At 39.6% G+C, this 14,434-nt stretch overlaps 1 protein-coding gene across 2 annotated transcripts in view; it reads right to left on the bottom strand.

Moving 5' to 3' along the window:
- DAAM1 (dishevelled associated activator of morphogenesis 1) overlaps positions 1 to 14,434 on the bottom strand; it is a 170,281-nt gene that overhangs the window by 77,280 nt on the left and 78,567 nt on the right. For both annotated transcript variants that reach the window (XM_063089045.1, XM_063089044.1), the window contains exon 3: positions 5,180 to 5,269. In XM_063089045.1, the coding sequence (XP_062945115.1) occupies positions 5,180 to 5,269 (90 nt within the window). The remainder of the gene's footprint in view (positions 1 to 5,179; positions 5,270 to 14,434) is intronic.

Here is a 14,434-nt window from a genome sequence, read left to right as displayed (position 1 = left end):
CCAACAGCATTGCTTCATTGAGTGAACCACCAGATACCCACAGCCTGTAATTTCTTACTGCTTCAGTCTGGGATTATACACAAATCCTCATCTCTCCATGCCAGGGAATATGTAGAGAAGAGGGAGCTTTGGAGCCTGACGTCTAGAGATGCCCCTTGTCCCTTAGTGACTGTGCTTCCCTCCTGTATTCTTCAGAGAGGCAGAAGGGGAAAGACAGGCAAATTTCATTTCTAACCATTACTGCTTCTGCTACTTTCTTTAAGTCCTTATCACATAAGAGCACAAATGCCAATTTGAACCCATGGCTGGGTTGAAAACTCAAAGGCAGGAGACTAAACCAGGTACTTGTGAAGAAATCTAGAATTACAGTTACTGAAGTCTAGTGCTTTCCCTTTTACTGGCTCCCTCTCCAAAATCTTGACATTTGGCAAAGTGTGTACCAGAAAATCCAACGCTCAATCTACTGTACATTTAATCAACCACAGTAAAAGAAAGAAGAGGTTATCTATTGTCTCTTCCCTCTCAAAATCTTCAGGCCAGAAACTCATCAACTGTGCCTCTTCCCAGTCTACCCACAGCAGCTTCTCATTAGGATACTGGGAATAACAGAGAATTAGCGTCTCATCTCACCTCCTTCTTCTCCAGCTGGTTTGATATCAATGTAAAAAACTGATGGTTCCTTTTGTCTTTAATTACACTACTAAGCATATGTTCCTTGAAATCCATTTTTTTTTTTTTTTTGTGACCAGTAAGGGGATCGGAACCCTTGGCTTGGTGTAGCCCGCACCACACTCAGCCAGTGAGCGCACCGGTCATCACTATATAGGATCCGAACCCGTGGTAGGAGCGCCGCTGCGCTCCCAGCGCTGCACTCTCCCGAGTGAGCCACGGGTTCGGCCCAAAATCCATGTTTTGATCATACCACTCCCTCCCTGCACTCCAAACACAGGAGGGCCTCACCTCTTGAGGAACTGAAAGGACTGCATCCTGATGACCAGACAGACACATACAACTTTAGTATTTTTGTGCATGTGGTGAAATGAGAATTCCTTTTTGTGGAAGGAGTGGGGAATTGATCCAATTAGGATATACAACCAAATAAAAGAAATGAATGAAAAATGCTAGCTGAATTTTCAGCCACTTTCCCTAGATGTCTTCAAAACATACATAGCACCAGATCAGCAGTTTGCAGAAATCAAAACGGCTGAACTGCAGCCAAGACAGGCAAGATTCTTGAATGATTTAATTAAGCTAGAATCAAACACAAAGTCAACAGCAGATAAAAATTCACCTTCTTCAAAGTAGACCTCAAAACATACAGACACGTAATATGAGGAACTTACTGCCATTTACTTAAGCCTTGGCTTTAGAGACCAGAAACAAAGGAGGAAAAATTAGGCACAGTTATCAAATCCTGATCTTTGTCTCAAATATCTGATGTTACTACAGTTAAAAGTGTCTATGGCCCCATTCACTCGACGTTGCAAAGTCTGAAGACCAATAAGGGGTAAAAGTATTTTCTGGATACTTATAAGGACTGGATAAGTTACATAACTGGTACACTTGCTCCTAGGAACAACAGCAATATAAGAATATTTTTTTCCTAGGCTGATAAGATTGCTGTTGACATACTACAGCATATAGACCACTTTATTTTCTCCTTTCTGAAGACCTACTCCTTACTTTTCCCAGGATTTAAAAATCATGTTAACAAAAAGCAAATACGGCATGGCCAGATGCCTTTCGTGGTCAGATGGTTCATTGTTTAAAAAGCTTCAGTTTGAAATCCAAAAGATTGTTAACAGATGCAGTTTCTGGCTAGAGACTGGGAAAAACCTCATTTAAACAAAAGAGTATGTTGTGATTGGAACTAAAAAGGGAATTACCTTTAAAGATAAGAACCACAAACATTTCCTATTTGAAAATACCCCCAGCACCATGCACAGGACCTTTTTTGGACCTTTCATGAGAGTTAAAAAATTTGACAGTGGATTACTGTCTGTGACAAACCATAGCTGAAAAACCAGTCCAGTAACTTTCACAGATTTGTTTCGACTTTCAACAAGGCCACAACATCCATCTCTTACTCTCTCCCAAATTACTCAATTAGGCAAAATTCCAATTAATTTCTTTCCAATCATTTTAGCCTCAGAAATACTTTTGCTGCTTTCATGTTGGCTCTGGAAATGGGTTTTGAACCAGAGACTTAGATAGAGAAGTTTCATAAATGAACAGAGCTTGATAAGCATGATAGCCACTGCTGGGACTCAAGTCACTGTTGGATGGAATAGAGCCACTTGGCTGACAAAAGCTTGGCCCTGTCTTCAGGTCCTAGACTTCTTTGCCTGCACAATTTCTGTTCACTTTTACACAGAAGGCCTGCTTTTCACCAACTCATGCTGTCTGTTTCTGTTGGCTTCAGGGGCCCTTACTCTATGGCTTCACTATGTGTGAGAATGTCTGCAATGCCCTGGGTTCTAATCTTGAAAGATGGAAAATGTGAACGAGCCATGGGTATGTTGCTTTCTCTTACCCTGAGAAATGGATGTGGTTTGGCTCACTGGTGATAAGCCTGATTTCAAAAGGCTGCACAAGAGATGTTCCAAGGAAAATAATCTGTTTTAATATTAAGAATAGCTGTCACGGGGCTCCATTCTGAGAATGGGCAACCTATCCCTCAGGAAGTTACATTTCTCTGCAAAGAGGTAAACATCTATCCTTTTCCTGGTTAGGTTTCTGTGTTCTCATATTCATTATATATTTCCTGATGTATTGCAGTATCCAAAAAACTCAGTTTCAGACCAAAGGCATAGTATAGTTTTAACAGCGTGGGAAGTTTTGATCAAGAAAATCCATAGTCAAGCAATGCTAACCATCCACTTTAAAGTGAAGCAGATCTATAAGACCATGGGATTCCCCGAAGAGCTAGGAGGGCTTTACCACTCAGCTGTGCCACTGCTAAGTCACATGAGGAATCCACACTGCTGGACTGAAGCTAGCAGGGGAGGTGCATTCCCAAAGATCTGTGCAACCTGGCCAGGTGCTAGCAAGTAGGGCCCATCCATCCAGAAAGGGGATTCTGTGGCCAGGGGCCACATCCATGTCCACCCTCATCCTCCTACAAAAAAACCAACTTGAAATGAGGTTTGCAAGAAGATCCGACAGGTCTGGAAATTGAAAAATGAGCAGCAGCTGTGAGCTCAGGGTCATTATTATCCTCCAGGGGTTGCCTTTTCTACTCTGAGGGGCAGTAGTTTCCATGATTAACTTTCAATTGCTGTCAAGGGTGTAATAAAATCTGGGAAAGACGAAAACTTTCCCCTCACTAAGCTACTCCCATTTTCCTGCCCTTTCCTTTCCTTCAGTGCACATTCTCAATCCCCACTTCATATTGTTTCTGAATTTTGAGAAAAAAATCTGTACTAGGATGAGCCAAAATAGACAATGTCCTTGTGTACAAAGGCACTTGAGGATTTTTTTTTTCTCAGTTATAGAGGCTGAGTCTTTAAGATGGCAGTGGAAAAATTCCCTTTGTTTCTAAAGACCACAGAATAACATCAGTATCAAAACTATACACATTTTATTTTCATTTTAAAATTCTTTCCCAGCATAGCATATATATGTTTCTTGAGCCATGACAATCAGTTCAACAAAAGAGAGGTTTTTCTAGTTGATATGTACATAGAGAAAGAGCTGTAGAGGAGGACACATTTGCTCACAAAGATATTTTACTGGTTATGACTGGATTAGGAACTCGTAAGACTTCAACTTGGGCTGAGCTGATGGAGGCTCAGAGATCATACTGAGAGGGTACAGCTGGACACATCTCTCAGCAAAAGCCATCGGGACCAAATCTGACACATAGTTTTATCAATTACAACTGCTCAGGTGGAAAATTAAATGTGCTTTAAATTTTGGCAGTATTCAGTATAACACTAATGACAATTCAGTGGTTCAGTCATCATACATTCATTTCAAAATATGAGATGCTGGAGTTAGGAAGATGAATAGGACATGGCACCTCACCACCAGAGGCACAGAGTCAGGTGGGAGACACACACACACAGGCTCACTGCTGGAGAGAGAATGCCTTTATCAAGCAATGGGAGGTGCTCCTGGGAGGTGGCACATCGATTACACAAGGCAGCAAAGAGGGGGCAGAGGTGCCACGTAAGCAGAGGGAGGTCCTGAAATACATCACCTAATAAAAGGTTTCCCTGACTGATGCTGGTGTCTTGAAAAGATATTGGGCTGTTATAGTTTGCTCCTGTTTCCCTGGGTCAGAGCGAGTAAGCACAGTGCCTGCTGCCTGTTGGGGAGAGACAGCATTTCTCTTAGGTACCAGCCCCGCCCTTCCCACGTAGCCCATCCTGGTTCAAGTTTCTTTTGGAAAAGAAGGGAAAGTGGCAAAAGGCAGCCATGGATCTGCCATGGGGTTAAAAAGACAGCAGAGTGAACTTTATTTCAGGAGAAAGCTTCCATAGAGTGACACCTAGTGCTGTGGATGCCAGGGAATAAGAGCTTTTGGTGTTTTCCCTGTTCCAGACATCCATTCTCCCCATCTCCTGAGGGAGCTCTCAACTGAGAAGTGACTGCCCAGAATAAGACTTTGTTCCTGCAGTGGGGTGTGGCCATGTAACTAACAGTGGTACGTGAAAGGAAGTCAGGTGTGTAACTCCTGAAACGTGTCCCTAAAATTGAAGGTGGTGGAGCTTGTGCCTTCTTTTCTCCATCCTTAGTTAGGGATGTGAAATGGCTGCAGAGCCTCCTCGGGCCACAAGGATGAGGCCACACCTTGGCGATGGTAAAACCAACAGTTCATAGAAGGTGGTACCAGAGGGCTGTGAACCCACAGTACTGGCCTAATTTACCTGTACACAAATGGTCATATAAACAGCAAGGGGAAAACATCTATCTTGTGTAAGCCAATGTTACTTCGGGCCTGACATGTGATCACAAATAACGGTTACAGGTACAGGGGGAGCCAGTGAAGTGCTGTTCAAAACAACGTCCAAGGAGTTGGCATGCTGCCATGTGCAGCACCAAGGCCACAACATGACACACTCAAACTAGTTTTTACCTTATAAAGAGCTGTCTGAGTTCTGATGGTGAAATGGGAGAGAAAGGGAATCAAAAATGATAATTTTCCAGTTAACCATAATCACAATGAACATCTTACCTTTTTCTTGCTACAGTATATTTGCCATTTTTTCTCAGCCGGAAGTGCAAACATGGCTTCCCGGTGTTTATCTGTGAGGTCAAGTTCATCCTGAGAAGAAAGAAAACAATTAATATGTCATAGATTAAAGGTAATTCCTATACGGAAAGTTATCAGTAACATCAGGGGGAGGAAAAAAAACAGAACACAAACACTTATTTAAATGAACTTGGAAAAGATCAAGAAGCTAAGTTAAGGTGCTCATTACAACGACTAAGGAAGCCCATCCCTGGCATGGGCTAGGCATTGAGCACAGCAAGAGGGACCAGCCCTGCAGTTCCTGAGGGTGGGGGAAAGTGGACCAAGCATGGATTGAAGTACACTGAGCTACTATTTCTGCACAGGCTCCACTGAGCAGTAAAGGCTGTCAAATCTCATGAGTTTAGGATCAATCATATTAAGGATGAGGGTTTGCTGAGGATGGCCTCACAAGCTCTGGCTATTGGTGGGGCCCTGAGAGACTAGGACGTGGTGAGGAGAGAACAGCAGAGACAAAGGCATGCTGTGGAGGCAGACTTGGTGTGTTTAGGGGACAATGGATGGCTTAGTTGAGGCAGTCGGTATATGCCAAGGGTCACCAAATGAAAGGTTTGAGAGGTGGGGAGTAACCAGTTTGTGAAAAGCCTTCAACGCCAGACTAAAGAATTTACCCTCTTGAGCAAGGTGAGCCAAGGAAGTTTTGAGCAAGGGAGTGACATCTTCATTGCCATAAACTAATTAAACTTCATTGCCATAAACTAATATTTACTAAGTACTTTATGTGCAGGCATTTTCTCATTTAGTTCTCACAACAGTCCTAAGAGGTCCACACATTATTACGTTCACATTGTAATATAGCTAGGGGAAATTTAGATTGGGTAAATCACTTGCTCAAGACTGCACACCTGGTAAATCATGAGCCTGGGTATTGAGCCCAGAGCTGACTCCAGAATCCAGACTCTCGGCTTCCCAGATCAGTGTTTGGAAACATTAATTTTACAGTGGTTTGTAGCTTAGATTGAACCCTAGAGGAAAGCAATTTAAAAAACATTCATAACTAATAAATAACAACAATGCGATAATGCATATGAAGTGCTTACAGAAAAGTCACTGGCATTTAATAAGAATGCAATCAACAACATTATTATTGGTATGGAGTGTCTGGTACATTTTTATTCCCATACAGAGTAATGTAGTTGAGGGTGGTAGATTGGTAGGAGTGGGTAAGACATTTTTTTAAAAAAGCTATAAATTAAAGCGCAATAAGGTTTAGGTCTCTGAGGAGCATAAACAAGTTCCCCTCTGGGTGACTGCTGTGTATATTTGCAGTTCTGCCACACTCGTGGACACCCAGGTGTAGAATACTGGTTTTGTGTTTTATGCTTCTGTCTCCACTTAGTCATCAAGATCTATTATTTCTTCTTTGGAAAAATCTCATTTTTCCCTTTGATCTTCCCTTTGTTTCATTCCCAATGAAACAACACAAACTTATTTATGCTCTAGTAACCTCTCCCTTGGCTTCTGGAGATAGCCTCCCACGCTTCCTCCTTGCCATTCCAATCCTTCCTACTTGGCACACCCACAATTCTCTTAAAGCAGTGGTTCTCAAACTTGAGTACCAGAATCACTTGGAGGGCTCTTTAAATCACTAATCACCCAGAGCTAGTGAGAGCAGGTAAGAGAATTTGCATTTCTTTTTTTTTAAAATTGAAACATAATTTATTGTACATATCTGTGAGGTACAGCATTGAATACCAATACCTGTGAGCAATAGGTGATGCTCAGATCAGGATTATCAGTGTATTTGACATTAAACAATGTAGGGCTGGCCACATAGTTTAGTTGGTTAGAGGACGGTGCTAGTAACACCGTGGTCTAGTCACCGGAAACAGCACTTCACAATCACTTCCTTAAAAATAGATCACCTGTGCCATTTTCATCTCCCAATTAAAAAAACTTCATTAGTTGCACACTGCCTAAAAAATTATCTGTTCCTCAGCTCGCCTTTTAAGGTCTTCCATTTCTAATCCCAGCTTACTTTTCCAGGCTTGCTTCTAGCCATCTCCTTACACCCTATCTTGCTGCCACCTACACCTCCAGGCCTAGCTGTGGCCTAACACATGCTAGCCTCCCTGGGGAAGTCTGGATCTCTTTAAGCCTCTACTTCATCTCCAGGATGGGCATATCATTTATCTTGCAAGGCAGTTGTAAGGACGGGCAACATCAACTAAGCATGCAGTAATGCCTGGCACAGGGGTGGCAACTACTCTTGTTATTTCTCTCATCACTTAAACACAAATCAGCTGCTATTATCTTTTAAGAGCAAGGTAAACAGTTAAGTTATTAAACACACACACACACAAAATATTACACCCTAACCACAAGAAACTAGCTATCAAGAATTTCAACAATGAATAACCAGGGGATGAAAGAATTTTATTATGATAGAAGATGTTAAAAATGCTAGAGTTTTGAGATACAACTATTATATACATGAAGTAATTACTTCTTCCTTTCTTCCTTTTTAAATTTCCTGTAAGTCACACCTGCTCTTATCTATTGATGAATGGAGAAAATAATGGAGACATAAATCACTTGCCAACAATCAGGTCAGTTATTCAAACAGGTCAGTAATATGTGGCTTAGTTTGGGGAAAAGATTTCTGATTCATGAGAGAAAACAGCACTATTAATAGTGCATCCTTTGCTACACTACAGCACAGTTTTTGTTAACTGAGCAGAGGCATGAAGAAATGTGTGAATGCTAAAACCCAGAAATTCACAGCAAAAGGTACTAATATTACTATGTTTGCTGTTAGAGGTAGATAATTTCTTCTTCTGTTGAGATGCTGAAATGACCAATTTTGTACTGAGGAAACACAGGTAAACTAGGACTTACAGGCTGATGGTTTATGCAAGAGAATTTCCATAGAGTAAAAAACTGCTATAAGGTTTCTAGATATAATTTTGGATTACAGTAAGAAAAAGGGAAGGAATAAATAAATACTAATAATAGTAGTAACTAACAATCACTGAGCACTTTCTGTGTACTTAATAGTGTTTTATATGAATTAATTTATTGTATCCTCACAGCAATCCTATAAAGTGAATAATATTATTCCATTTTCCAGGACACTGAGCAATAGAAAGATTAAGTAGCTTACTCAAGGCAATAAAGCTGGTTAAATAATGGAGGAGGAACCTGAGTCCAAACTGTCTGGTTACAGAGCCCAAGTTCTTCACCTCTTCCCTATTCATTCTGTCAATTGATCAATAGGCAGAAAGAATCATGACACTGATGCAAACATGAAAATGTATCCATCTACTTAATGTCTGTTATCAGCAAGAGGGGGGGTTCTTTTGTCAGACATGCCTGAGAGAGGTCTGGTTCTTATGGGTTATGCAACCCTGGAAAGTGACTTAACCTCTGAACTTCAACTTCTTCATCTGAAGACCAACTGATAATATATGCCTAACAGTTATCTCAAGAATTCATTTATGCAACCAAAGAAAGAAAAAAAAATGTTTGTTGAGTGTCTACCAAATGCCAGGTATTGTGATAGGTTCAGGTGACAAAAAGATATCATGGAGCTCATATTCTTGTGCAGGCAGAAGAGAAATCAAATAACCCGAGGGATAGTCATGCACTAAGCTGAGTTTTGAGGGCCCACTTGTTGTGGAGAAAGGTGGACAGTGAAGGCTTTCCCAGGGGGTTGAAGTGAGAGCTTAGAGATAGCCAAGAATTAAATAGGTAAAAAGTACTGTGAACAGTGCACAGCAGCCTTGAAAGCCACTGTGAACTATGTCCTTTATCCTAAGAGTGGTCAAAGGTCACTGGTGGATTCTGAGCTGGACAGTGACATAGATTAAGTTAGATAATAATTGGGAGTGCCTAGGCATAATGCCCATAGTGTACTAAGTCCTGCACCCCTGCATTCCAAAAGTTTCTCTGCTCTGACTCATTCTATTGTAATACTATGGCTGAATCAAGCACACAAGACTAAGAGACTATCACAGTCTTAAGAGATCTATCAACACTTCTTTGCTGTCCTACCCATTCCAGGACCAGGGCCAGACCTTATGAAGAATACAAAGATGAATAACAGATCCTGATTTCAAGGAATTTATAATCTAGCTAGGAAGACAAGATGATAGGAGGCATTAAGCAGTTCCCTTTCTTTTCAAGATCAAGTCCGAATTCCTTAGCAAGTAAAGGCCCTTCATATGACATGATCTTTGCTGACTGGCCCCACCTCACCCCCTCCTTCAACAGTGGCACCTTCTAGCACTTCTAGCACTTCTCATCACAAGTTGCCAACTTCTGAAACTTTGTACCTTGTGGTTCTCTTTTCCCAGAGAGCACTTCCCACCAAGTCTAAGGAGCAAGCCTATTCCTCCAAGCTTTTACAAGGCATCATTTGTTCCCTCCAGACACCCTAACCTGACTTTCCTGTGCTTTCTGGCATTTACCAAATAATGTTATTGGCATGTTGACTTCCCATTATGGACTCATTCCTAGAGGACAGAACTCAATTTGTCCTATTCATCTTTGTACTGGTTGCTAGTCCCTAAAACAATCTGACATAATAGGAATGCCAAAAATATTTAAAATAATAATAATAAAAAAAAAAGTGGGAGGAAAGTAGGGAAGATGGGGAAGCTGGGAAGGAGGGGGAAAGGGAAGGGATATTGTAAGATATATAGTGATGATCAATGCATATTAAAGACTAAAAGTTTTTTTGTTTTTTTTTTTGAGGTAAAATGTACATACAGTGAAATGTACAGATCTTAAGTATACAATTTTTGAATTTGGCAAACGTATAGACTGTATACTTTAGAAACTGGTGGTACAATTTTACACTCTCATCAGCAATTTGTGGCAGTTGCAGTCATTCCACATTCTTACCAACATTGGCGCTCTATCTTTTTAATTTTAGCTATCCTAGTTTATGTGAAGTGCTATCGCAATATAGTTTTAATTTGCATTTTCCTGATGAGAAATAATGCTGAATACACATTTCCACGTGTTTATTGGCCATTCATATGAGTTATTTCTGTGAAGTACAAATCTCTTGCCCATTTTTACTGAATTGCCTATCTTACTTTTATTCATTTAAAGGAGTTCTTTATATATTCTGGACACATGTCCTGTGTTAGAGGCATGTATTGAGAGAGTATTTCTCCTAGCCTGTAGCTTGCCTTTTCATTTTGTTAGCAGTGTATTTTGATCAGCAAGTGTTTTTTGATTTTGATGAAGTCTAAATTATCAGTATTTTTTCTTTTATAGTTAGTGATTTTAAGTCTTCTCTTAGAAATTGATGTAGCTCACAGGGCAAAAAAAACATTCTATGGTTTCTTCTAGAAATTGTACAGTTTTAGTTTTAGCTTCTATGTTGGAATCTATAGTCCATGTCATAGACCTCACTCCTGGATAACTCACAGGAGGTCTTCAAAAAGTTAACAGAAAGATTTGTATTATCTTTTAATTCCATTTTTCCATGAACCTTTTGTAGTGCACTTCTATGGTATTTCTTTAGTTACAAAACAGCTGGATTGCTATTGCCTTGTTTCTTTTCCAGTTACTTATACTCATTTAGATACACTGCTGGGCAAGGGGGGAAATAAAAGCACAGCTGATGAAAGAAGGGAAAAAGAATGGCATATAAACTAATTTGAAGATCATTCTGACAGATTAGGCTGTAAAATTACTTTAAAGTAATAATATTACAGGAGATTTTTCATTTTGATAATATTGACATACTGAGAGAGGCAATCATGGAAAATGAAGCAATTGGGATCACTGTATCTCAAATAGTATCTCTTTCCATGAATTTCTTAGAAAAAGTACATCTATAGAGGCAGAAAAGCAGATCAGTGTTTGCCTGGGTCTAGAGCCAGGAGCAGGGACAACTACAAGTGGGCACACGGAGGTGGGGTGCTGGAAATGTTCTAGAAGTACAGTGGTGATGGCTGCATAACTATATACATTCATCAAGACTAAAACTGCACACTTACAACAGGGGAATTCCCTCTCTGGCATGTAAATTATACCTCAATAAAGCTGCTTTAAAAAATCAAGCCTGCTTGTTGGAGCAACAAAAAAACAAAGAAAAATTCTATGTAGATAGAGAAGAAACTATATAGCCTTGTGTACATAGTAAGGAAAAAAAATCTGGTTGAACATCAGATAAACCAAGGAGTTGGTTTAAGAGGAGAAACTGATTGCAAAGAATTGTATGAAAAGAGGAGGAAAGGAAAGCTGTCTACTCCTTTAGAGTAAGTAGCTCGGAAGTGTTACAATTTCAGAAACAACTTTTGTCTTAAATCAGAGATCATTTCCATGAGATATCATTATCCTTTCTTTGAAAATTATATAAATTCTATTAGTATATATTCTATTGAGGCCAAGAGATAGGCAATGTTTTCCACAAGGTCCCTTAGTAATTAAATTAAGTGATATATTAATATTAGCAAGAAGTCCTTAAGAACCTTTTCTGTTTTTTCTGATTTTTGTATTTTTGGTTTTTTTCCCTGGGGGTGGTGCTGTCTCCTCTGTGAGTTAACAGACAAGTTTTCCACTAAGATTAACAAACAAATGTAATTAGTAGAACCCCAGGAAGTACCTTGGTTGCTTCTAGATCTCACTACACCTTAGACTTGGGTGGCCTAGCTTCTTTCGTTGGTCATAGAATTTTTTTTTTCATTATTATTCTTTCCTGAATAGAGTTTTAAAAGTCAGTTAAAGAAAAATGATTTAGTGAGTGATAAAAGGAGAAACCTTTGCACCAAGTGTCATTCTTCTCTATAGAAATTTCAAGTTTCCTAATAACCAAAACCAACAGACAAAACCCTAAAGGCTTTTCTTCTTAATTACATATTTATAAAATATGTATTTTACATACTTAGAATATCTTGAAGAAAAGATATTAATTATATTTGTTTATTAAAAATAAAGGAACTCTGAGGGAATCCCAGCTATGGAAACTAAAGTTCCAGGCTTGATTCCTTAATAAAATGTATTATTAAGCCCCACCTGTGAGATTCTGTACAAAGAAATCTCCCCAGTCCTACACTCTAGAGTAAGCAGGCAGCTCTAAAGAGAAACCTACATAACTCAGAAAACAATCGGCACAGTACAAATCAATGTAAGGAAATGAATTGATTTGCTAGATAAAGCAAGGGAAGGAATTTTAAAATAATATACAATAAGGGTCTTAAATGAGTTGAAACATTAACACTTTGTAACAAAAAACTCTTTTCAGAGATTTTAGCTAAATTGAAATATGATGTTATTTATAAAACCTCCAAAGCAATATTTAAACCATTCATTCTTAGAAAATCTACCAAATCCATAGATTTCAGTGAGCTAACAAGTAAGTTTCCAGCTTGTTGGAAATCTCTAAGGAATTCAGAATTTCTATTTCTAATGAGTTAAGCTAACTCCATACACACATACAAACATATCTGGACAGAGGCAGGAGTACATGCGAATGATGCTGAAGGAAACAGAGAATAAGAAAAACAAGGAGAGGGCGAAGCTCAAACAGGCCCTTGACATTACCCTACCAATAAACTCACTGTTTTGTGTGTGTTTGTGTTTTGGGGTTTTGGTTTTTGTTTTGTTTTGCTTTTAATGATCCTTGACATGGTAACTGTCCATCTAATTCAACATACAAAGCTCACAGAACTTCCAACCATATTATTATTCAGACAAGTATAACTTTCCCCCCTCAAATTAGATACTTCAGGTATTTGCCCACCGCATACAGGCACCTATCCTATCCTAACCCCACCCAGGAAGGTTTCCCACATGGCCAGCAGGCTGTTCACCTCATGGATACACCCAACCTCGGCAGTGCCTTCTCTGGATTTAATCCTCTCTTCCCATCCCGTGACTCAGCACTTCAGGAAATAAGCCAAACTCCTGGAGAGACAAGTGAACTGACCTCAGGCCACATGACATGTGATAAGTGCAACCTTGAAGGGGACAGGCCAGACAGCACAGATGAAGGACTGAGGGGTGACACTTTGGCAGCAAAAAATTATACTTGTATAAATGTATGGAGAAAATTTACTACGAGGCTGTGATAATTCACTTAATGTATGAACATCTGGCCCCACCACAGCAAATGACTATCACATCCAGGAGTCATGAATGGCCAGTGCATCTCTTAAAATTTAACCACCCTGAAAATTTATTTTCTTGGTGGTGATGAGAAATCCGAAAATTAGTTAAGATTTTTGTCAGTTTAAGTAGAGGTGCATTCAGAGAATTAATACCTGCTCTTAACCAGTCAGGAAGAACAGAAATGGAAAACAACAGAGCTTTAAACCCTAACAGGGTTGTGTACACTTAGAGAAGAAACCTTGAAGGTTTTTGGCCTGTATGATTTCTGCCAATGTTCTTAGTCATTACACAAAATACCACAATATGACTCACCACCACCTACACAGTAATATTCTCTGTGTCTGATAGACATGTTTTCATTCAATATATGAAAACAAGAGTGAGAAATCCCACAAGCAAAGGCTGACTAATAGAAATAATTTTTAGGTTCTTACTACCAATGGTTGAGTGTTCTATACCACTTACTTTCTTTCCCTTAATAGCAGGCAACGCCGACTATATTCAGTTTGCTAGACAGTCTGCAGCTAAACCTATAGGCTTCTTATTCAGCTTTTTTATTATTCACCTAGAAACTCATTGGCATGACTAAATTTTAATTAGTCTGCATCACCAGCTGTTTTCCAGTCATCTAAAATAAACTTTGTCCTAAATATGTTAGAATCATCTCCCAATATCCATCCATCCAAATTTCCAGTTTCTAAATCTTATAACTTAGTACAACTTCAGTTGACAAGGCTTAACAATTTCTAAGCAGTGTTGTCTTAATTGAATCGAGGGACTTTGTCTTCTGGGACACAGAAAAGGCTGTAAGGTGACAGATGAGAAAGGTACCCTAAGGCCCTGTGGGCAACTGTGAAGCCAAGTTCCACACACGCCCCCTCCCTCAGTGATACCAGCACTGTTCTTGCCAGCCCAGGGCCCTCCCATACCCTCAAGACACATGTCTGGCAGCTCATCTGACACTTTACGCTTTAATTGGGTCAAAGACAATCTATCTAGCTCAATGAGTCTCTTCCCACATTGCAGCTATTTATCTGTTTTACCATGTAATATATGGTAGAGAGACTTTTAAGGACAGAAACTATTTCCTAAACATCATCCTTATCCTTT

The sequence above is a fragment of the Cynocephalus volans genome, chromosome 3 (genome assembly GCF_027409185.1).
Source record: "Cynocephalus volans isolate mCynVol1 chromosome 3, mCynVol1.pri, whole genome shotgun sequence".
Classification (NCBI taxonomy): domain Eukaryota; kingdom Metazoa; phylum Chordata; class Mammalia; order Dermoptera; family Cynocephalidae; genus Cynocephalus; species Cynocephalus volans.
Note: the sequence above shows the minus strand (reverse complement) of the source record. Positions and strands in the feature narration are given on the sequence as shown.